We start from the raw sequence: 23,491 nt of genomic DNA on the forward strand, positions 1-23,491 counted from the left end.
GTTAATAAATACTGCAATTTTAGATGAACACAATAAAAATAGATGGGTTTAAACAGACAATGTATCAATTAAAAACCAGAGATATTACTAACAAACAAAGCAAACAAAGAACTTTATATTCAATGTTTTGACAAAAAGAAAATGAATTAGTACAATGATAAGAGCACCTAATAATTGATTTTATATACTATTTCATACATAAATGGAATAAGCCTTAAGTAACTATTAGGAAAGATGATGTCATGTCAATATATTGGACTGCAGGTTACATCTTTGTTGACAGAATACTGCTTTGCCACTGTTCAAAAAACTACCTTGGTAGTTACTGGATGTGATTTCAGATTTAAAAAAATCAGATAACCTATATCACAGCCTCTTCCAACACTGTCATGGTGCGCGGGCACCCACGAGTAACCATTATCTAGCCTGTGGATGAATGCAGGTAGTACAGACTACCCTGGGCCAGGCAGCACTAATACATTGTATTCACGCATCGTTCTGTCATACACGTGTTTAATTTGCCCAGCTTGGCACCTGAGCAGGGCAAACAGTCACATAGGCTATGGTCGGCTCACTGACTGTCCAAATGTCATGTTTTCCCACCCAGGCACCTGCAGGAACTCACCAAGAAGAGCCTGCCACATCAGGATACAAAATTTACTAATCCTGCTCAATCTTGGCCATTCACTTATCCGCAACAGATTAAGCAAACAGTAAAATTTAAGATTTTATTACAGTAGTTTTGCACATTGGTGTGCCCCACAGTAATTGTGCTGTGTGTCTCTTGGTTAACCAAGAAATTTTGGTGATTGGCTGTACTGCCAACAACTCTATGTAATAAGACCTGTACCAAGGCGGCTGGACCTGCCCCCGTGAGGGGCCTCCCGGTCAATGATGCCAAATACCCATTTCCATTTTTTTTCAATTCAGTAAAAGCTATAAATCTGTACTGGGATGCACCAGTACAATACGAAGAATAATGCCACATCATATGTAAAATAAACTATTGGACTCCAGTTCCAGTTTAACAAAATAACATATCATATCAATTACTTCACTTGAAGTACGCGATTTTGTTCAAGAGACTGTGTGTTTCATTCCAGCAGCCAACATTTTTATTTTCTTTCTTTCTGTGTTTTTCTGTTTTAAGAAACACACACAAACGTAATTGCCAATTAAGAATGTGGCACACAAATTTCAGACTAGTATGATGAATCAACAAAGAATGTTGGAAAATTAGGGTTTAACATCCTATCACAAAGGACTCAGCACAAACTGATATAGGACATACACAGAGATGGACATAAACTGTGTAATTTTCAAAGGATCCACCATGGAATTTCAATGGCTATTTATACTGTTTTTTTATTTTTATTTTTGGAGGGCTTGGAAAGCAATCAAGCGAAACATCAGTGAAACCAATTAGTATGAAGTTTATGATGAGTTTAGAATCTAAAGGTTAGAAAAGCCAAGGAAAAGCTTTATATAGACTTGGCTCAAACACTGTGATATCAGCTCTAGGTGCTGTTCCAGTTTTTTTTTTTTTTTACATGCTTCCGTTTGCAAATGAGCCGTAAATAATTTATGCATTTGTATTTTTTGGAGCTGCTAGGCTCTTCTTTATTTTATGTATAGTGTAGTTCAATGTCATTGTTAGCACCACTACTGTGTGAATCAGTTTGAACCCTGCACTCACATTCTGGAGGATGACTGTTCAAACCCTCATCCGGCCATCCTGGGTTTCCACGATTTCCCTGAAATTGCTTCAGGCAAATGCCAGGATGGTTCCTTTGAAAAGGCACGACCGACTTCCTTCCCTAATCCGATAGGAGCAATAACATCATTGTTTGGTCACCTCCCCTAAATCAACCAACCAGCCAGTCTGAACCAGCAACTATTAAGTAACCTCCAGTAGTGACTCAGACCCTGTGCTTTCGGCATGAAGTACAATGAGTCTTGCAGCAGATGGACCCTGATGTTTGTATATTTCTTCTCTTTTAGTCTTTACATAAGCATAACCTACTCCCCTCTCTTTCTGTTCCAGAAAGAACTGAGTACACATTCAGATATGGACTGGGTTGTGACCATGACGAGATCATGCCAAAGGAGTTTGCCACTGTTTGTGAACAGTTGCAAGCTGTGTTGGCCACTGTTTACTGAATTCATACGCCTGCTGCAAGCTGTGCCAATGATTTGGTAATCTCCTGTCGCCAGCTACTCTGTCTACTCATGTGGTCTGAGAGGGGGGGGGGGTAAAAGAGAGAGAGAGAGAGAGAGAGAGAGAGAGAGAGAGAGAGAGACGCCACCACACAACCCGATCTAGCTCTGAGTGATCATCTGACAGGTGCTGATTCAATGTGGCCAGTTCTCCAGTTCTGGAATTGTTTGATGGGAAGATTGTATGAGGCTAATAGCTGAAAGGCTTGCATCATACCTCTGATAAAGAGGTGTGAGGTTCTACCTCCTGCTCGTAATGAGACAGAGCCAATGGCTCTGTGCTTTGCCTTTCACGCTCAATCAGCAGCAGCAGCATCTCCTCTGTTATAGGGCACATGCACAAGCACGCATGCACGTTAAGTACATGGGAAAGAAGAGAATGTTAGAGACCAGAAGTTCCAATATTAAGCTCGTCATGGCCCATCTTATGGAAACAGCATAATAGTTGGGAAACAAAGGAAATGTGTACCCTGAGGGGTGCAGGAGAACCTGGGAGCAACTGAGAGCACAGGTTGCAGTCAGCTGTAGATCATTGTTCACACTGGCAACAATGTCTGTCACCTGGGTTCTGAGACCAATATCAGTTCTTTCCAAAGACTGGTGGAAATTGTGTTGACAGCCAACCTCACTGATGAGGTTTCTGCAAAGCCGTCAATTTACAACATCATTATAAGGACTGGTCTGAGTCCTCTGGTCTGGTGGAGAATGGGGGGTGTAACTTAAGAGGCCCACCAGTTATTTGTCAAGACAGGCTGTACATTACTTGACCTACACTGCACTGTGGAGATGTGTAAAGTTGCACTGGATAAGTAAATGCGCATTATACAACAGAAAGTCACTTGGGAAACAGGGTACTATTGAATGCACATAGTTTCTGTTTAGATTAGACAAAACTCTTAGCCATCAATGAAAAGAAAACCACTATCAGGCAAACCAATGATTTCAACAGACCACACAGCAAATCAGGAGTGTGTATATCTCAATATGAAAGCTGTTAAGTGCTGGAGTATTCTCAGTAAAGGCCCAGAGTTCATGTCTCCTTAAAAAAGCAGTTACCTCACATCATATGAGGAACTGACCATAATCTAAACTTGAAGTAGAGACTAATGAAATTTTGAACATAATATGAAATTAACTTCTCATGGTCAAAGTTCACAGTCATGCAGAATTTTCTGAAAGCATCAAGTTCATCGTAGACTGTAGAAAATTATTTATTTCACTCTTGCAATTTTGGTTTCTAGGCCCTTAGCGAGTAGTACTGCAAAAGCTAAAATAACAAGTAGGTATAATATAAAAACATACAAAAAATTTGGTGCAGACTCTGTATGCAGACTTTCACAAACATGTATTATTTTCACCATTTCTTGTAACGAACTACTACACTGAAGAGCCAAAGAAACTGGTACACCTGCCTAATATTGTGTAGGGCCCCTGCGAGCACGCAGAAGTGCCCCCAACTCGATGTGGCATGGACTTTACTATGGTCTGTAGGAGTGCTGGAGGGAACTGACGGCATTAATTTTGCAGGGCTGCCTATAAATGCGTAAGAGTAGGAGAGGGAGGAGATCTCTTCTGAAAAGCACACTGCAATGCACCCCAGATTTGCTCAATAATGTCTGTCTGAGGAATCTGGTGGCCAGCGCAAGTGTTTAAACTCAGAGGAGAGTTCCTGGAGCCGCTCTGTAGCAATTCTGGATGTGTGGGGTGCCGTGTCCTGCTGGAATTACCCAATTTCGTCAGAATGCACAATGGACATAAATTGACGTAGGTGATCAGACAGAATGCTTACGTACATGTCGCCTGTCAGAGTCGTATCTATACTTATCAGGAGTCCCAAGAGCCTCCACCAGCTTGAATAGTCCCCTGCTGACAAGCAGGGTCCATAGATTCAAGAGGTTGTCTCCATACCCATACATGTCCATCTGCTCGATGCAATTTGAAACAAGACTCATCCGATTAGGTAACATGTTTCCAGTCATTAACAGTTCAATGTTGGTGTCTATGAGCCCAGGTGAAGCTTAAGGCTTTTGTGTCATACAGTCATCAAGGATACACAAGTAGCCCATCGACTTTGAAAGTCCATATCGATGATGTTTCATTGAATGGTTCGCACAATTACACTTGTTGATGGTCCAGCACTGAAATCTGCTGCAATTTGGGGAAGGGTTGCACTTCTGTCGATTGAATGATCCCCTTTTTAGTCATCGTCAGTCCCGTTCTTGCAGGATCTTTTTCCTGCTGCAGTGATGTCAGAGATTTGATTTTTCACAAGATTCCTAATATTCACAGCATATTCGTGAAATGGTAGTATGGGAAAATCCCCACTTCATCATTACCTTGGAGATGCTGTGTCCCATCGCTCATGCGCCGACTGTAACATCACATTCAAACTCACTTAAATCTTGATAACCTGCCGTTGTAGCAGCAATAACAAGTACGCCAGACACTTCTTGTCTTATATGGGGGTTGCTGACCACAGTGCTGTATTCTGCCTGTTTACGTATGTCACTATTTGAATAAACATGCCTATATCATTTTCTTTGGTACTTTAGTGTATTAGATGACATGTTTGTGAGACTGTGTATATTTTTTATCTTTTGCAGTACCACTTGATTATGGCCCAAAGGCAGATATTGCAATAATGAAATAATTTTCCACAGATTTATATCAGAATGACAGATTAGGCTCTTCAGAAAAACAAGTGTTTATACTGAAAAACAGAATCATTAATTGTAATGAATCAGATTGAATTATAAAGTTCTGTCAAATAAAAACATGGAAGACAGAAGGAAAAAGTAAGTAAACTATTTATTATTTCAAAAATAATCATTTTAATTGTTAACACAGTTATCCCACTGTCAGACAAAAATGGTAAAATGTTTGTGGTTGCCTAAGGAACCAGGATTGTACCCAGGCATGCACCTCTTCGTCCGATCAAAACAGAAACTGTGAATGTCTTTCTTCCCAAAAATACGGAAACTGTATGGGGAAAGATAGGGACTTCGTGGAGGCTTCTGCAGGAAAGTCTGAACAACCTTGGCAATGTGTGGGCAAGCTTTATCCTGCAACAGGGTGATGCTCTCTATCAACATTCCTGGGCATTTGGACTTTACGGCATGCTTGTTTCTGAAAAGTAACCACAGTGTTAATCGTGGTGTTGTGTTCCAGAAAGTAAACGAACAGAGGCACTTGCAGTCAAAGGGAAAGGTCATCATTGCCTTCCCGTAGTTGATCTGCCTGTTGTTTTGACTACACTGCAGAAGTTTCACTAGGAAACCCTTACACATCCTCCATACTGTCCCGATACCTCCCCATCCAATTTACAAAGTTTTAGGGCCATGGAGAAAGATATTGATGGATGTCTATTTTCTTTGAATGAATAGCTGCATGCCTGAGTACCAATCATGATTCCATAGACAACCATAAACATTTTTCCATGAAAGCACTGACTGTCTTGTCTTACAGTGAGATAATTGTTAACAGTTACGGGGACTGCTTTTGAAATAATAAACAGCTGACTCATTTTTCTTCATCTGTCTTTTTTTCATTTAACTGCTTCTTATAATAAGGGCAACAGCAGCCAGGAGCAGTGGACTTTATTAATAACTGGATGGGTTTCTATCGGACACCAGATTCAGATACATTGTTCACAGAGTAGTCAAAGACAGCCAAAAACTCGATAACATAGAAGTACCTTAAGCATGTGGTATTAGCAGATGGTGACTTTGATGTGCTCAATATTGATTGGAGAAACTACATACACACTAACTCTGCCTGGACACTTGGTGCTGTGGGTGAGTCTGGTTAAATGGAAGGGAAATGAAAGAGAAAGCACAAGTATCTCGCTGTTCACCCCCCCCCCCCCCCCTCCCTGTACATCTACTACTCCTGTTTCTCACTCAATCTCCTCCTGCCCATCTGTCCATCCCCTGATCTTTTGCCTTGTTTATTGTTATTGCAAATTCAGGTTTTTTAGGAGTATTCTAATTGTAAGTCAATAAAACAAAAATACAGCTTTCCTGTTTTCTATTAAAACCATTGTGAGGAAGAAAACAGCCAAGTACATTGTTGTGTATACAATTTATGTTTAAAATATACATATTGAGAAAGAGTATATAAGTGATGAACAATTTGTCTAATTCTTTAAATGCCCCACTATCTTAGTTATAACTGGTTGTAACCAAGGAAATAAAACCACACATTTCTAAAGCACAGCAGTTTCTTTCTCATAGTCAGTTTTAACAGAAAACCTGTACATTGGTGTTTTAAAAAACAGTCATTTCTGTGTGAATTAAGAGTATGGTTTAAAATTTAAAGTAAATCAGTCAAGACCTTTTCGAGAGTTTTACTAACAACATTTAAATTTTCGGAGGTGAGGACAAACAATCTTGCACAATAATACTGAAAATATTACCTGTCAACTGCCTTGAACAACTAGCCTAACAATCCACATGCAAAAGAAATAGTCTGGACATCCTAGTTAGAAAAAGACTATCTTTTCTAGAGTCTCAGCCATGAGAGCAACCACGATGCCATTACATGAATACTGGCCATCAATGCCACAAAGGCTACCAAGAAAGCTAGGCAAAAACGCCCAAATGGCCAAACTGATTGAGAATCACAATCAATTTATATAAAGGATGAAATAAGAACATTTAATGGTGATCTGGCAAAAGCAGAACAACTGTTAGTCAAAAAACCTTATCAAATTATCAAGTGCACTCTGGATAATTACATTCCAAGTAAATTAAAGATTGCAAAAGACTTATTCTGATTCCATGGTACCACCCAAAGATGCCGCAAAAGCAGAGACTACTACACCTATAATATTATAGAGCTGCAGGGAAGTTGACTACATAAAGTTAACAGCAATTCCTGCATCCATCAGAATGCTCACTTGTGAAGCCTGCAATGATTTTTGAACTTAAATCCTGTTAAAAGATCTATTAGTAAAATCCTAGAGAGTAAAGTCCATTGAAGTGCTTGGGTCTTTGTCTGGTACTGAAACTGAATACAGCAGACAGAAAGCACAAATATTAAATTCCACATATAAAAATTATGCATGAGGGCTGTACAGAACACAAATAGGAGATATTGATATCAGAAGCCTTGGAGAAATAATAATAATAATAATAATAATAATAATAATATTGGTACTTAAAGCGAACAAGCCACTATGCCCTGATAGGATTTCGATTAGATTTCATTTCTAATACGACACAGTATTAGTCCTTTCCTAGTTCACATTTTGCAAGAAATTCTTGCACAATGAATTGATTCATGTGACTGGAAACAAAACAAGGGGCACTCCTATTGACAAAAAGGGTAAAAGAATGGTTGCACACAATTACAAACCAATGTTATTGATATCAATTTAGTCTCAATCATACTAATTGTTGCTGTAAGTCATTTGGTCAATCGAAAATCTGGATAACCGAATGTATGAAGAAAATGAATGTATGAAGAAAACAGCTTTTTCGTCATATGGTTATCTTTCTAGATTTAATACACTGTTCTGTCACATTAACATGACCACCTGTCAAATGCCTGGATAACCACCTTTTGCAGTGCAGACTGCTGTGAGATGTGCAGGAAGAGAGCCAATGAGATTCTGGAAAGTACCAATAGGAACGTGGAGCAATGCCGGCTTCTGTGCTGTGGCCAGTTGTGCTACATTTCTCGACTGAAGATCCATGGTCCAAAACACTAATTGCGGTAGTCTCAAGATTCTTGATTAAATCTGGGGAGACTGGTGGCCAGGGGAGCTGGTAAACTCATCCTCCATGTCAGATAAATAACTCATCCTGCACGGCAGATAAATAACTCCGTTTCTGCTGTATGACAACGACTGCACTGTCATCCACATCCCCCCCCCCCTTTCCCTACTCGACACACACTACGTATCTTCCATTGCAGGTGCTGCCACTAGCCATGTGTGAGTGGTTATTGGAAACATAGACAGTGGGCTGGGCTGTGTACACACTGTTAGGTGTTTATGTAAACCAACAAAAAACAAGTTAACCTTATTGAAATCAACACAAACCAATGTTTAATATGAGATATGAGATTAGAGATATATTTTCATATGTACATACATGCATATGTTTTTAAAATTATGAAATTATTGCAACCTTAGTCATGAAATACCTAGCAAAAGTCACACAGGGCACTCACTGTAGTTTAATTTTGTTTAAAATATTTGGAGATTGTCATGTGATGTAAAGAACTGTTTTGCTTCAGTGTTGCTTATAACAAATTTGTTTTAAACACAGTAAACTCATGGTGTCATCACTGTTTATTTTTTGAACCATTTGCAAGCTGTTTCCAGGGCTTGAAATGCTTCTACACGAAATGAGTCTGCAGTATTTTCTGCATCTACGTTCTCCTCTGTTTCATCTACCTGGATTTCCTGCTGTTCATTTGCCTGAATAGGTTTTCAACACTTTCGTCATCTGACATGATCTGAAAATCTTGATCATTACTTTCGTAAGTCAGCCTCTCTTAGTCTTCGTTTCAATCAAATCCCATGGCATCTATAACCATGTAACAACACTAATTTAAATTCATTAATTTCAATAAATGACAAAACAACTATGTTATCTTCATCAACAGATAACAATCTATGTAGAAGTTGCTTTCTATAAAGTCATTCTAAAGTTTTGGTAACACTTTGACGCACTGGTTGTAGAAAGGATGTCACATCACGATACAAAAACTTTACTATAAACATCCCATTTTCTCTCTGTTCAGCTGAAGGAAAGGTTGGCACATTATCCAGTAAACATAGAATGTTCCCTGGTTTACAAATTTTATGTTGAAATTATTTCACTTCAGGGATAAAAATGTTGTCATACCAGTCAATGAACACTTTGATGTTCATCCATGTACTTTTTTGGTATTTAAAAATTACGGGAACCCTGATATTTTTTAGGCATCTGGGGTTTTGGATTTTCCGATGAGCAACAAGGGCATTTTACAGGACCCGGTAATGTGTGTGCAAACTAATAGTTACTCACTCTTAACTAGTTTTATATTGTAAAGCTGAATTCTCTCACAAAAAGAAAGATTTTTAAGGTAATTATTTTCATTTTAATATGGTTTCATCAATGATGTAAACAAAGTCCTTGTCATCCTCATTTTTGTCCAGTTATTTTTTAAAACCACCTTTCAAAGAATTGCTGCATCTACATCAGGTGACATTTTTTCAGGTCATATTTCCAATTTGTGTATTCCATAATTAGATTTAAATCTTTGGCACAAATAATTCACTGCCACCTTTTTTAAACTGTAATGCCCCTTTACACAACAAATGAGCAACTATCAATTGCCTAGTTGATCATTTTTGTACATATGAATTACATAAAGCTTCTTCCAAAAGATCATTTGTTTCATCATCACTTTTTGATGTTTACTCCCATCTTCACTACTGTATCAAGTTCACAGGTGTACTTAAAAAATGAACCAGTAGTATTCTTAATATCGCTGATCACAGAAATACATTCACCATAATTATTGGTTAATTTACAACTAGTCTCTCTCTCTCTCTCTCTCTCTCTCTCTCTCTGATGTATCAATAACTTTTATCTTCAGGTGATAACACCACTCTCTGGTGCTTTGAAATTTTTAAGCACAGGTGTGACATACAGCATACCAATTAGTGACTATTAAACTAAAACAATAATGAAATGGGTGCAGCAGAGATCTTGCAGGTTGGTAGTCCCAGCGTGACATGGTCCTGCAGACACAGACTACGCCACAGAGAGATTTCTCACAGCTGACAATTCGGATAATCACAAATCCATATATTGGAAGTCCATATAATCTAACCTCCATTGCTATGATATTTATATTTGATGCAAACAATTATTATTATAAGCTCTCTACTTTGGCCACAATCAGTTTGCTGCCAAAATAGGATTTACGACTTCTAGTGACTTATTTTCTAATCTGATTCCCTCAGAATCGCTCTATTTGATTTGACTACATTCCATTGCCCTTGTTTTACTTCTGTAGATGTTCATCTTATGACCTCTTTTCAATACACGACCTATTCTGTTCAAAAGGAAATTATATACAAGACATTACTATGACCAAATCTTGACTACTTTCCTAGAGATTGAGTTCATTACAAAGTAGGTAAAACAACAAATTGAACAAATTCAGAGACACAAAGCTAGGATTGTAACATGTTGGTATAGTCTGTATTGAAGTAACAGAAATGCTGAGGGAATGTAAAAGGGTATCTTTAAAAGAAAGATAATGTGGTTTCAAAAAACTGTTCCGTGTAAATTTAGAGATGATGTTTTCGACAAATGCTGTGTGACCATTATGCTGTCCCCATTATATAACTCACATATATAAGCATCATGTGAATATGATGTTGAGATAAGCACACACAGAGAGATATAGAGGCTTATGGACAACCACCGCTCCCCCCTCCCTCCCCAAATTAATATGCAAATGAAACAGGAACAAAAACTGATAACGCTGCTATAAGATAACCTCTGCCATGCACTGTCAAGTGGCTTGTGGAGTGTAGATGTATATGCATGGCTGGACAAGAATTTGAAACCCACTACTAATGAATGACGTTGTGCTTTATAACCTGTGCCATTTAGCACTGCATTTTTGTAAACTTTTTAAAATAATGTGGAATAAAGATATAAAACTTTGTTCAACAACAAAACGTAGGCTATAAGAATGCCCAAAAACCACACGTTTATGTGGAGTTCAAGAATTGGTCACATACAATTTCTTCCCAAATGTGGAACTCTTGCTTCCCTGAAAGTGGCCGAGTGTTTACTTAAGCATATCTCGCACAGAGTAATATTTTTTGTAACTCTAAAAAGCGATGGCGAATTGATTGTTATGTAGAAGGGAGTGGAGTTGGCTAGCTCGCATGCTGAAGCAGTCGCATAGTGTAAGCTCTGCTGTAAATTTTATCATGGCAAAATGTCCACTTGAAGTATAGGTGTTTATCAGAGTAACACAATTTTCTCAGCATATAAGCATAGTTTGACACATACAGTGACAACAATCCTGCTTATTTTTGTTTTAAACTGTGACAGTAGCACTCCAAGCAGATACTTCTGAATACAATACCAGATGAGTACAAATAATATTGTACATATGGATTTTTAACAGTTTTCACAATAGGGAACGTATGTAGTGCCATAAAAAAAAAATCACAAATAACTAAAAAATGATACCACTATTGCATTTTTTTATTTTCCTGAGGACCCTGGGAAGTACAGTTCAGTACATTATGGGACAGCTTATTTACAATTCTCTTGTCATCTACATATTTTTCTGAAGAATGTCGGTTTATTTTTAGAACAAAAAACGAATAATAAACATTAGAAGACTTGACATTTTGCAGAAAGAAGATGTTTATCTACTCAACAATGTTTTCTACACTACACTTAAACTCAAATAAGTAAATGTGGAATGGAGGAAACTTGTATGGAATGAAGTACCTTTATTATTTAACATACAAAGTAAGACACCACAACTGTAGCCGAAAGAAAAAAAAATAAAAAAAAAAAAAATCATGAGGTGTGATAAGCAATTGTCAAAAGCCATTAAACCATTTCCAACACAGAAGAAACCAATTCCACAATTACTGCTACACCTGAGCCAAAACCAGCAAGAATCTTACACATATTCACTCAGCCACTTTTGAAGCAAAAGTAATCAGTTTCACAGAAATATTTGTACATTAGAAAGTCATGTGAAGTATAAGAAAATGATAATCAGTAGGTTTGACACAAAATTATGTTTCAAGGGAAGTGCTTATCACAATAAGAAGACAACAGACATACTCCCTTCTCATGCATGAAATATGTGTTTATATTCTCTTGCTTTCAACAGAAAGCTGCAGTCACACACACTTTCATAAGTATTTCTTCATAAATAAGTTTTAGCTGTTGTTCAATCAGTGAGATTCATCTGTTTTTACATTTACTCAATAACAATTTTGTCTCTTGATAAGTTAATAATGCTTGGAATGCAAAAATATAACAGCAATTCCTTTAATTCAGTAGACAAATAACTAAAAACAAAATCTTTTAGCTGGCTTTCTAGCTGCTAGGTGTGCTAGTTTTGTTCCAACTGCCCAAACCAATAACTTGCACAGCAGTAAATGTTAGACTGTGATACAATAATGATTCTTTCCTATATGCACCACATAAAAAGCCATATTGCTTTTCTTTGCTCCCTTGTGGAGACACCTGAGTAACTAAATGGCCCTAAAGTGCAAACATTTTTGAGTGATTCTTATCCACTCCTTGCAGTGTTCAAGATTTGTGATCTTCACCACAAACACGACTGCCTTCGCATGCTTCCATAGAGAAAAATCTAATGAACTTAAATTTATGGAACATGGCAGCCACTCCACTTACACACGCTACAACCCATCGAGCTCCATGGAAACTGGAAATCCACGTATGCACAGACATTTAGCCTCTAATTAAGTGGGACATGAAATGGAACCACCTTCCCGTTTCTATCCTCCCCATTACTATGTGCAGATCTTAGTGTCTACTTTCTTTATGCCAATTATTAATCAGATCTTAATTATGCATTTTCTAGCGAGACAGAATTATTAATATTAATTTTAGTGGTTAAATCTTTAATCTTCCATTTCCAAAGATGTTAATGTTCTGTAAATTGTTTGTTCTTTGGGGGCAATGTGTCTTGGAGGAAGTTGAAACGGCAGTTGAATGCACATAGCTGGTGTGGATGGAACGGCTGGACAATGAAAATGTTTTGTATTTTTCTTGAATAAACGACGATGACTCAAAATTCTGCAGATTATTATTGCAACATACACATACATAAACACCAGCTACAGTAAGACCCAGGATTCTCTTTCCTGGAGGAGCAGCCAACATCAAAAGGAATTTAGGTTAAGTATTCCTTAACCAGCATCAAAGAACCATGTGCTTCATTCGGTAAGTGCCAGTATTACTATTCAATGCAATCTTTAACATCGGTAGTAATTGGAATGCTTCCCAAGGTAGAGGGGACATTTCAGACATCAGTGTGTAACAAAAAGTTGGAAATATGCCATCTTCAGATAGCAGCAACTGCAGATGATGAGCTGCTGTTGGTATGCTCCCAATAAAGAAGGGCCGAGCAATGAAAGAACCCTATATTCCATAAAAAATAAGCACTTTTAATGTGCCAACTATCTTTGATTGATCATACAGTGAGTGTTGACATCTTAGTAGTATTTGCGATTTTGTTTATTTATGTCTCTGTGTGTACAGAAATTTGCTTCATCTGTGAACAGTACGTCATAGAGCAAACAACAGTTTTTGTCCAGCTTGCATGTCCCCCTTTCTGCAGACTGCCTTTCTGCAGACTGACCCAAACAATCTGGATCGTCCTCACTAAGATGTTGTAAAATTAAAATTCTGTAAGGACGTCATTTGTGTGTGGCAAAATTCTCACTGATGCACAGGTGAATGTAGTTGCCTGTGAGATGTAGCAAATTCTGTATCCTGGACTCTTACTGAATGATATAGTACAGTGATTGAAGTTTCACCTGTAGCTGTTTTCTGTAGCTGGTTTCTATCACTGGGCTTTTTGTTTGCAACTGAACCAGTATCACAGAATGTGATGAGAAGTTTCATCATCACACTGCAGGTAATGTGCAGTCTGCCAGGGAGGGTTTGATTGAAATCCCCTAAAAGTGGTAACACCATGAGTTTTTGTGTAAAGTGTAAGGAAGAAATATCACTCAACTCACGAAAGAATAAAGCTATGCTCAAACAAATGGCACAATTGAATTTCTTTTCTATCTCTTTATCTGTTTTCTGCATTGCACAACCCCATTTTCCAATTGAAAATTATGAGTTGCATTCAAAATGGCAGCCTCCAAAATGGCTGCCAGGCATGATTAATTTCATGCTACATAGTAAGAGCTCTACATGATGGTGATTAAAACACACACACACACACACACACACACACACACAATACCTCTCCCATAACCTATCATGGCTGAAACGTTCTATGAAAAGCTACTAATGCAATAAGGTATGTACAGGCCAGATATGAACATGGAGTAAGAAGAAAGCTGAGCACGCAGCATATAAAGCTATTTGCCTTACATAGACAGCTAAGCAGAATTTGACATGGAAGTTCACCATCTCTAAAGAGCAACTAATATATAAGTAATACGGTGCAGTCAAATCTTATTGAAGGGGTAAAACAGATTTATTAATAAAGTAGTAACATAAAAAAAAAAAATCTTTAAAAAGTATGACCTTTAATAAAAAAAAAAAAGAGTTACTTATTGCTATGAATAATTGCAACAAATAAATGGAAGATTTACAAAAAATAAGAACAAAAGATTGTACGAGCTTAAACCTATCGTTAACCAAAGGTTCATTTACTAGGATTGTTCCTATTGTAGGAAGTATGCTCTTTAAGATCTACATCAAATTGTGGGAAAACGGGGTGGGGGGAGGGAGGGGAAAAGCATTTGTTGTGTAATTTATACAATGGTGAAATTTAATGTTCACTTTTTTTTTTGGGGGGGGGGGGGGGGGGGGGGGGGGGAACAACACCACTCAAGAAACTTTAAGAATATGTGATGTTGTCCATGTTGCAGTGTGTTCCATGCAAATCATAACTTTTGTTACTTATTACAAATACAACGATACAGCAATGAAAGTACACTTTAGGACCAATACTTCTGCACATACTTCAAGATTTCTGCTTGGTGTATCAAAATTTGTTATTACAGTTAATGTCATATGGAGAAAAAATTTCATGTACTAATATCTTCATAGCAAACATCGCCTTAAAAGACAGCACTGCCTCAAGTGAATCTCGAAACACAATCTAAGATTACAAACTGAGTAACTGTAGGTACAATCGCAGTTGTCAATCACACTATCTCACTGAGATTTTACCTTTGCTACCCAATCAATCGAGCCAGTTACAAGTGCTGGATTGACAAATCAATAGTCTAAGGGCAGTAAAAAGCCGGGTACTAAGTTCCTGCCCTGTCCAGCATTCTTTGTAAAATCAATCGGAGGCAATCACACGGTCTACCTCCCATACCTGCCTGCAGAGATGCTTCTGAATCTCATTCCCTCATGTCTGGGGCACCCTACATGGCATCTTTCCCCACCTCGTCTCTTTGTAACATGTATCTGCCTTTTACTCTACTACTCAACTTTCAGCCCTGTCATATCACTATCTAGAGGTCTGTCTATCCATTCCTGCCACCAATATAACTGGTATGTGGAATAATTAATATCCTTTCTGAATAATCACATTGTAGTCCAAATCTGCAACCAACAAAGACTTCTCTTTGATTTTATGACTTTCATTCACCCCTGGCAATTCACTTCTTCCATTCTGCACACACCCCATTCAAGCTGTGCTGTACAATACATCTGCTCTCAGTAATTTTTGGTTCGAAGTTTTTGTAAAAGGCTTTGAACATCAAATGAAATTTTTTATTTATTTCTAACGATGATGAAGAAGACCAATATCATCAACTTCAAACAAATGTCACAAAGGTAAGTTGCAAATACCTAGTCTCTCTGAATACACATCACCAATTACATATATTTAGCCAGTGTGATTACCTGCTGTTTCGTTATGTCTGGCAGCAAGAGAAGCAGTTCAGGAAATATCTCAGCAAAAGTTTGTTCGCCTGCTGCTTGGGCACAGGCATCATAAAACTCTCTGGCGGTCAGTGCCCCTCTTCGGAATTCGGCAGATCGACGCAAAAAAGTATCTAAATCAGGAACTGCCTCAGCTACACGGGCTACCAACTGCCTGTTGCGGTGATCTGCCCCAGGTGGTGGTACAAATTTGTGACCCTCAGAGGACTGTGCACTCACTGCATAGCTCCTCCCACTACTGCTTGTGAATGTCAGACCTAGAGTCACAACAAACAGATAAATCAATTATCAATGTAAGGTAAACAATATATATTCAATGTCATCCTGAGTTAATAATAATAAAAAAATTAAAAAAAAGCGTTTCAGTGGAGATGTAGCAACAATATCTTACCATTGCTCTCAGGCACTGAACTAGGAGCCCTCGCAACTGAACTCAGTGTAACAGAAAAACCAGGTGGTGGTGACAACGTACTGTGGAAACCAGGCGGTGGAGCTGGAAGGCTGCCTCCCGTTTCATTGGCAGCATTGAGACCAGTAATGAGCAGTTGTGACTTCTTTCGCTCTGGTGCACTTGTCGCACAAACTGAAGCAGTAGCAGAATCTGTAGAGTCATTCACATTTCCATTGATATTTGACTCCTTAGTTCTGTTATCAGGACTCTGTTTTTTTTTCTTAGTACCCGACTCCTGCTGGTTTGCCACTTTGCAAGGACTGGATGGTTGATCTAAACTAACCTGATTTGTCACACTTCCTTTTGGTTTTTTCTTTTTGGACTTTACCTTGACAGTTCCCAAAGACACAGGTGCAGGTGCCCTGTCTTCTTCATCGTGTGCAACAGGCCAAGAAGTCGGCATAGGGATCAGAAGTGATGAGGATGCTTTCTTCGCTGTTGCTCCCGTAGTTTTAACTATTGAGGACTGTCGAGGGTGTGGCTGTGACTGTGCACGGGACTGTCGTGGGTCACCATTGGACAAGTTATTCACAATAGATGAAGACCACTGAGAGGAATTGTCACTATGGCGAACAAGAGCTGGAAAATCTTCTCTCGGTGTGCCAGATTCTGCAGGAATTGGTCTGGAGCCACGCGAAGTTGACAGTCGAGTCGTAAGTGCCCCATCTGCACGCCGATTTACACTGATGGAGAGATTAGAAGCAGATGAAGGCCGTTCCCCATTTACACTCACACGCACAGTCTTCCGACCTTGTGGACCAGAGGTTCCACCTGACGATCCACTATCTAATGCGGGGAAATCTTCTTCCCTCAGGACAGGAGGACGCCGGGGTCGGCAGACAGGAGGTGGAGGAGGAGGTAGAGATCGCACTGTGACTGCACCAGAACTGCCGCCGAGCACTGGAAAATCTGCAGCAGCAGGAAGTGGTGGTGGAGGCGGTGGTAGAGCAGCACCTTCATCAAAGCCCATCAGTTCTCCACTGATATCTTCAACATAGCCACCAGTGGCACCACCAACACCACTGCTGCCACCACCCCCACCACTACTGCCACTGCCACCACCCCCACTACGGGGACCACGTCGCATTGCATTAGGTCTGGGGGCCAAAGTGAATTCTAACTCCAGTGTACGTGCTTGTTTGAGGGCCGCTCGCCCAAGACTCCGACCGTGTACTGAAGCACGGTGGGCTGAAACAAAACATCGGAATAAAAATAGTTTTATACATAAAATTAATTATATTCACACTAATAATACAGCACAACATTCAGAATATACAGAAGACACGACATTGGTTGTTTGGGAATAAATTCAAGTACCCAGACTAATAGTTACTTTTTTTCATTGTTATGGTGGCAGTCTGAACAAATGAATATTTTCACAGAAACTGTTAAATTACTAATTATGTTCCCATTCCTGTGACATTCGTTACTTTCAGAAAGTATGCTCAAGTTCATATAACATTTACTATATCCATTAATATTGTGCATTGTTCTTCCTGTCTTCCCATTTTTAGATCATTCACATAATCCCACTATTATAACCTGTCTTACTACATGTCCAACACCTTTTTCCTGACTACTTTGAAAGGGAAGAAAAGTCATAAAAGAGATGTCAGCAGGAAGCTGGGAAATGAATGGAAGTTGGGAGCATATTGTCAAAGGCTCCCAGTTGTATACAGAAAGCTGGGTGCCACACGTGTAAGGTCAGTGCGACTATCGTGTCAACATCACAACATGGTAGGGAGATAACACATTGATGACTTCACACAGGGAAGAATCATCTGGAAACTGGAAGAAGAATAAAGTGCTGTTAGAGTAGCCCAGGAGTTTGATATTGCTCACAGCATTGTTCTACATGCACAGGGAGCATTCCAAACCACAGTCACTGCCATCTGAAGGAGAGTAGGTGGTCGACCATAGTCAACTGCAGCAGCAGATGACCACTACATGGGTCCCAGCCAAGAAATGAACCACGTCAAAAGGCAGGTGGAGTTGCAACCATGTGTGACAAGGCTGGCAGGCACACAACATAACACTCCACAGTGGCAAGGTGACTGCAGAGGTATGGTCTCTTTGCCAGATGACCAGTACGTTGTGTTCTACTGACATCCACACATCTGCAGCACTGGGTGCAATTGTGTGTCAAGGGCATAGGAACTGGGCCAATGAGGAGTGGGGTCACATACTTTACTCTGATGAAAGCAGATTCAGAACGAGACAATATTAGGCAAATGGACAGGCCTGCCTATCCCCCCGGCTTAAATCCTTTTGAGTATGTGTGGGGTGTGTTGAGGAGACATTTTGCAGTATGTCCACATACACAAACAACCATGCACCAGCTACCAACTGTGCTGGTGGGGGAATGGAATGTCCTACTGTAAGAATTAATTATCAACCTTCTTGTCAGTATGGGAGCTTGCATTGTTGTCCATATTGATCACAAACACTATTAAGAACCATGTCCTGCTTTTTGTAATGTCCAGGGAACCATTATAAATCCAAGTGACTTCAACTAATTATTGTCTTTGAAGAAAAGTGTCATTTAGGTTCATCTCACTGCGTACTGCTTTCAGTTATGTTCTGTACTCCACTGCAGCAGTTCCTTCTACGTATGGTAGAAATTTTATTGTGTTGTTACTCAACTAGGACACATCATGTGAAGGTTACTCTGGTCCTTAAGTTTTGCACACCAGTGTGTGTGTGTGTGTGTGTGTGTGTGTGAGAGAGAGAGAGAGAGAGAGAGAGAGAGAGAGAGAGAGAGAGAGACTGACTTTAAACTTCTTATTAGGATAAAACTATTTGCTGGACTAGGACTAAAATTTAGAACTTTTTTTTGGCAACACTCTTGCAGACCTGTCTCCAGCTCTAGTGCTGCCAATACATCTTCTCCCATTTTCCAATTACAAAAGAGCTCTCCTGCAAACCTTAACAGACTAACTTCCGCAGTCATTTATTTACCTATAGGTAGCTCAACAGGTAAGAATACTGCCTATGAAAGGTGAAGTTGAGGGTTTTAATACTGGTCTACAATCCAGTTTTAACTTGTTGGGAAGTTTCAATTCACTTCCTGCTTTACAAACTTATTTCTGCTTATCTGACAATGTTTGTGGGTGCTATATGAATTTCTCAATCAGTGAACATTCAGTTTCTATCGAATGAGATCATTAAGTTTTGTTCATAATTAAAAGCAAACTGGCATTATGTATACTGCCACTAAGTAGGGTAAAAATGTCAGCCTTAAACACTTAATGTCCAAATAGATACAGACGTGTTACAAAAAATGTTTAATGCATTCTTTCATGTGATTAGTAATCCACAATCTTACCTTATTGCAGTTACTTTTCCCATCTTGAAGCAGGGACAGGAATTTGTATCACTATAGTCTCAAAACAATGGTGTAATTACTAACTACCCCTTAAAGCATCTTGTCAAGTACTGGCCTCCCTTTAACAGATATGCAAATCTAAGTTCTGTTAGTGTAAGGATTATTCCCTGTGAGTGTAGCCATTTGGTTTAGCAGTTTAAAAAGTACCTGTAAATGTTGTTGTCTCAAACAGTCATTAAATACCCAAAATGAAGTCACACATGACAGTCATTAAGTGAAATTTATTTATTTATTTATTGCTGCTGCGCCAGAACAACTGGCCTAAATAATAATAGAACAATAGTTTATTTACAAAATGAAATCCAGTTGGAATAGTATTCAGAAACAATTTTGTTTTGAACTGAGTTGAGTTATATTTGCTATTCCATTGAATTAACCTACAATTAGTGTTTTTTCAAAACTGCACTAAAACCCATAAATTCTTAATTGGAAAAAAATAATGAAAATGAGACTGGAGTATTTTTGCTGTACAATCAGTAACAACAAAGAAAATAAACAATATAGAGACAGTTTTTCCAGATCTTAACAACAGTTTTTATTCCTATATCTAAGACATTTACTTCAATGACATCATAGCAAATACAGAACTCGAGAACAAACATATACAGTAATTTTGGCTATAAAGTAAAAAGGTGAGTCAATTCTTATCTGAGGTTCATAAACTGGCTTGGAATCAAATCTCAATTTCACTGATGAAATAATGAACAACAGAGCATATTGATACATGAATGAAAAATGTGCCCATGTATGAGAAAACAAGGTTTGGATCGAAACAGTAGTATGTGAAATATCTTCTGCCACACATCACATGGTGGCTTGCAGAATATAGATGTAGATGAAAATAATTCTGTCTTCCAACAGGACAACACTAATAAACATCATATTTTTGTTAGCATTTATCCCATTCACTACAGTCTCCACTTTACCCAACCTTTGGTGTTCTTTCCTTTTATTTTATTTGACTTTGCAGCTGGATACCCATCTTGTTGACACGCTTATCAGTTACGTATGGGAGGAAAGTCATGTGCACCACCTGCCTGTGAATTATGTTAACCTTGTTCCACAACGATCTAATTTTAAAAGTTAGTGTATCATATTTTATAAGGAAGATGGTGGGGAACAGCTCAACAGTTGTAAACAATCACAGGAAACTGCTTAAACATCATCACACTCAGTCTGGCCAGTGCAACCGCCATGGTCTTTAATGCACCATGAATTTAAACATAGGTCTGGCTCATCATCTCACAATAGCAAGCTAGCATACTGCATCTTATTTTGATCCTCGAGCAACACATCGAAACAGAGAAACATACTCCACTCCACACACCCACAAGAGAGGAGGGCACAGGGCGGGACTAAAGGGGGGCGAGGCAAAATGAAGGGCGTAGTGGGCAAAAGGAGGAGGAGGAGGAGGAGGAGGAGGAGGAGGAGGAGGAGGAGGAGGAGGAGGTGGTAAAATGGGGAGGCCAGAATGGGGCAAAGATGCAAGGGGCAGAATGGGATAAAGGTGAGAAGGGCAGAGGTGAGTAACGATGGGAGGGGAAAGGGGGGGGGTAAATAATGGGAGGGAAAGGGGGTAAGGAGAGGCTGGGGGGGGGAGGGTGTAAAAAGGGGGGGGGGAGGGTGTAAAGATAGCAGGGGTTGTTGGGAGTAATGATGGATGTGGCAGAGGGGTAACGATGGTAGGGGAAGAGGTTGGTTGGTTGGTTGGTTGGTTGTTTGGTTTTGGGGTTTGATGGGGGCTAAACATTGAGGTCATCAGTCCCCTGTTCCAAACAGATGTACTTGTAAAAGGCCTATACAATAAAAGCGTAACCTCTGCACGCAGAGGGAGGGAACACTAAGGGGTACAGAGCTAAAATGAACACCGCAATAACACAAAATAGAGGACACTTAAAAGGAGCAGAGCAAATAGTTGACTAGAGTAAAACAGACTACAGTGGTTGATGGATCAGCTAAAAGGTCAACTACAAACGAAGAACCTCCAGCTGGAAAGCGTTGATAGAGGTACCAACACAACTTGTTGCCATAAAAAGACACTGTTTTTGTATCCATGTCACAATTTAAAGTCGCTGGAGTGGGTGTAGCTTGAGAAATCATGCGAGAGCGCCCACACTAGAGGGAGTGATAAAACCCACCTGCATGGATAAAACGTAAAACTGAGTCAGCTATAGAGGCATCGTCACCTAGAATTAAAGGAAGTGCAGCTGGTAAATTGAAGGACTGCCGTAAGGGGGCTAAAAGGGGGCAGTCCAGTAGAAGATGAACCACTGTCAGCCCTGCATCACAGTGACACTTGGACGCGTTCTCACGGCGAAGGAGATAGCTGTGGGTCAACTGTGTATGTCCAATTCGGAGACTGCAGAGAACAACCGCGTCCCTACACGTGCTCCTCAAGGATGAGTTCCATACGGCTGTGGACGACTTTACCATGAGGAGCTTATTTGGCGTGTTCAAGACAGACCATTCAGAGCTCCAGACATTGCGGACCTTGCGATGTAGGGCTGACAGGAGGTCTCTTTCGACGAGACCAAGCTCCAGGGGTGGCCTGCTTGGCCAACCGATCGACACGTTCGTTTCCTGGACTGCCGATGTGGCTCGGGACCCACACTAACGTCGCTGAACGACCACACTCGGCGAGAGCAAAAACAGCATCTTGAATACCGTGCACCAAAGGGTCCTGAGAAAAACAATGGTCGAGTGCTTGCAATCCACTCAGGGAGTCACTGCATATGACAAATGACTCCCCAGGGCAGGAGGAAAGGTGAGCGAGTGCATGATAAAGAGCAACCAGCTCCGCAGTGAAAACACTGCTCCCACAAGGCAGGGAATGCTGCTCAATGTAGTCGCCGTGGATGAAAGCAAACCCAGTGCGTCCATCGACCACAGAACCATCGGTGTAGACTACATCTGCATTGCGAAACAAGGCAAGAAGAGCCAGGAATTGTTGACGAAGACTGTCAGGTGGAACGGAGGACTTGGGGTCGCAGGACAAATCCAAGCAAAGCCGCCAGCGAGGGAGGGACTAGGGAGGGGTAGAAGAAGAGGGCCGGAAGGATGGAGGAAGGGAAAAGGATTCGAGTGATGAGAGAAGGGAACAAATGTGGACCACGATCAGGAGACTCAACCTAGGCCGCCATCGTGGGGACGGGAGTGCAGAAGATGGAAAAAGGAGCCTGCAGTTTGGGTGGTCGGGTGAGGCATGGACGCGGGCAATGTATGACACAAGCAACTGTTGTCGGCGGAATCGTAGAGGAGGGATTCCAGCTTCTACAAGAAGGCTAGTGACTGGACTAGTGTGGAAGGCACCTGTCGCCAGTCTGACGCCACAATGGAGGATCGAGTCGAGGATCTGCAATGATGAAGGTGTTGCTGAGTCGTACACCACACTCTCATAGTCGAGGCAGGACTGGACTAAGGCCTTATAGAGTTGTAAGAGGGTTGTTCATGCAGTCCCCCAAACAATGTGGCTGAGGCAACGAAGGACGTTGAGGTGCCGCCAGCACCCTTGTTTAAGCTCGCCAAGATGAGGTGTCCAAGTGAGCTGAGCATCAAACAGCATGCTAAGAAAGCAACGCATCTCCTCAATACGAAGGAGTTTATTGGCAAGGTAGAGTTCTGGATGGAGGTGGACGATTCGATGAGGACAGAAATGCATCACTCAGGTCTTAGAGACTGAGAGCTGAAAATCATGGTTGGATGTCCAAAAATGTGCCTCATTGATAGCTACCTGCAGCTGCCGTTCAGCAACACTGATGCTTGGGGAACTGTAATAAAGACAAAATTCATTGG

General features: G+C 40.1%; 1 protein-coding gene across 1 annotated transcript in view; it reads right to left on the reverse strand.

Annotated features, from left to right (window-relative positions):
- The window catches only part of LOC126334625 (E3 ubiquitin-protein ligase ZNF598-like), a 67,563-nt gene that overhangs the window by 22,330 nt on the left and 21,742 nt on the right, over window positions 1-23,491 (reverse strand). Inside the window, exons 5-6 of the mRNA XM_049997057.1 lie at window positions 16,255-17,502; window positions 15,825-16,120 (exon numbers count right to left, since the gene is read on the reverse strand). Of these exons, the coding sequence (XP_049853014.1) occupies window positions 15,825-16,120; window positions 16,255-17,502 (1,544 nt within the window). The remainder of the gene's footprint in view (window positions 1-15,824; window positions 16,121-16,254; window positions 17,503-23,491) is intronic.

This window comes from Schistocerca gregaria, chromosome 2, assembly GCF_023897955.1.
Source record: "Schistocerca gregaria isolate iqSchGreg1 chromosome 2, iqSchGreg1.2, whole genome shotgun sequence".
NCBI lineage: Eukaryota > Metazoa > Arthropoda > Insecta > Orthoptera > Acrididae > Schistocerca > Schistocerca gregaria.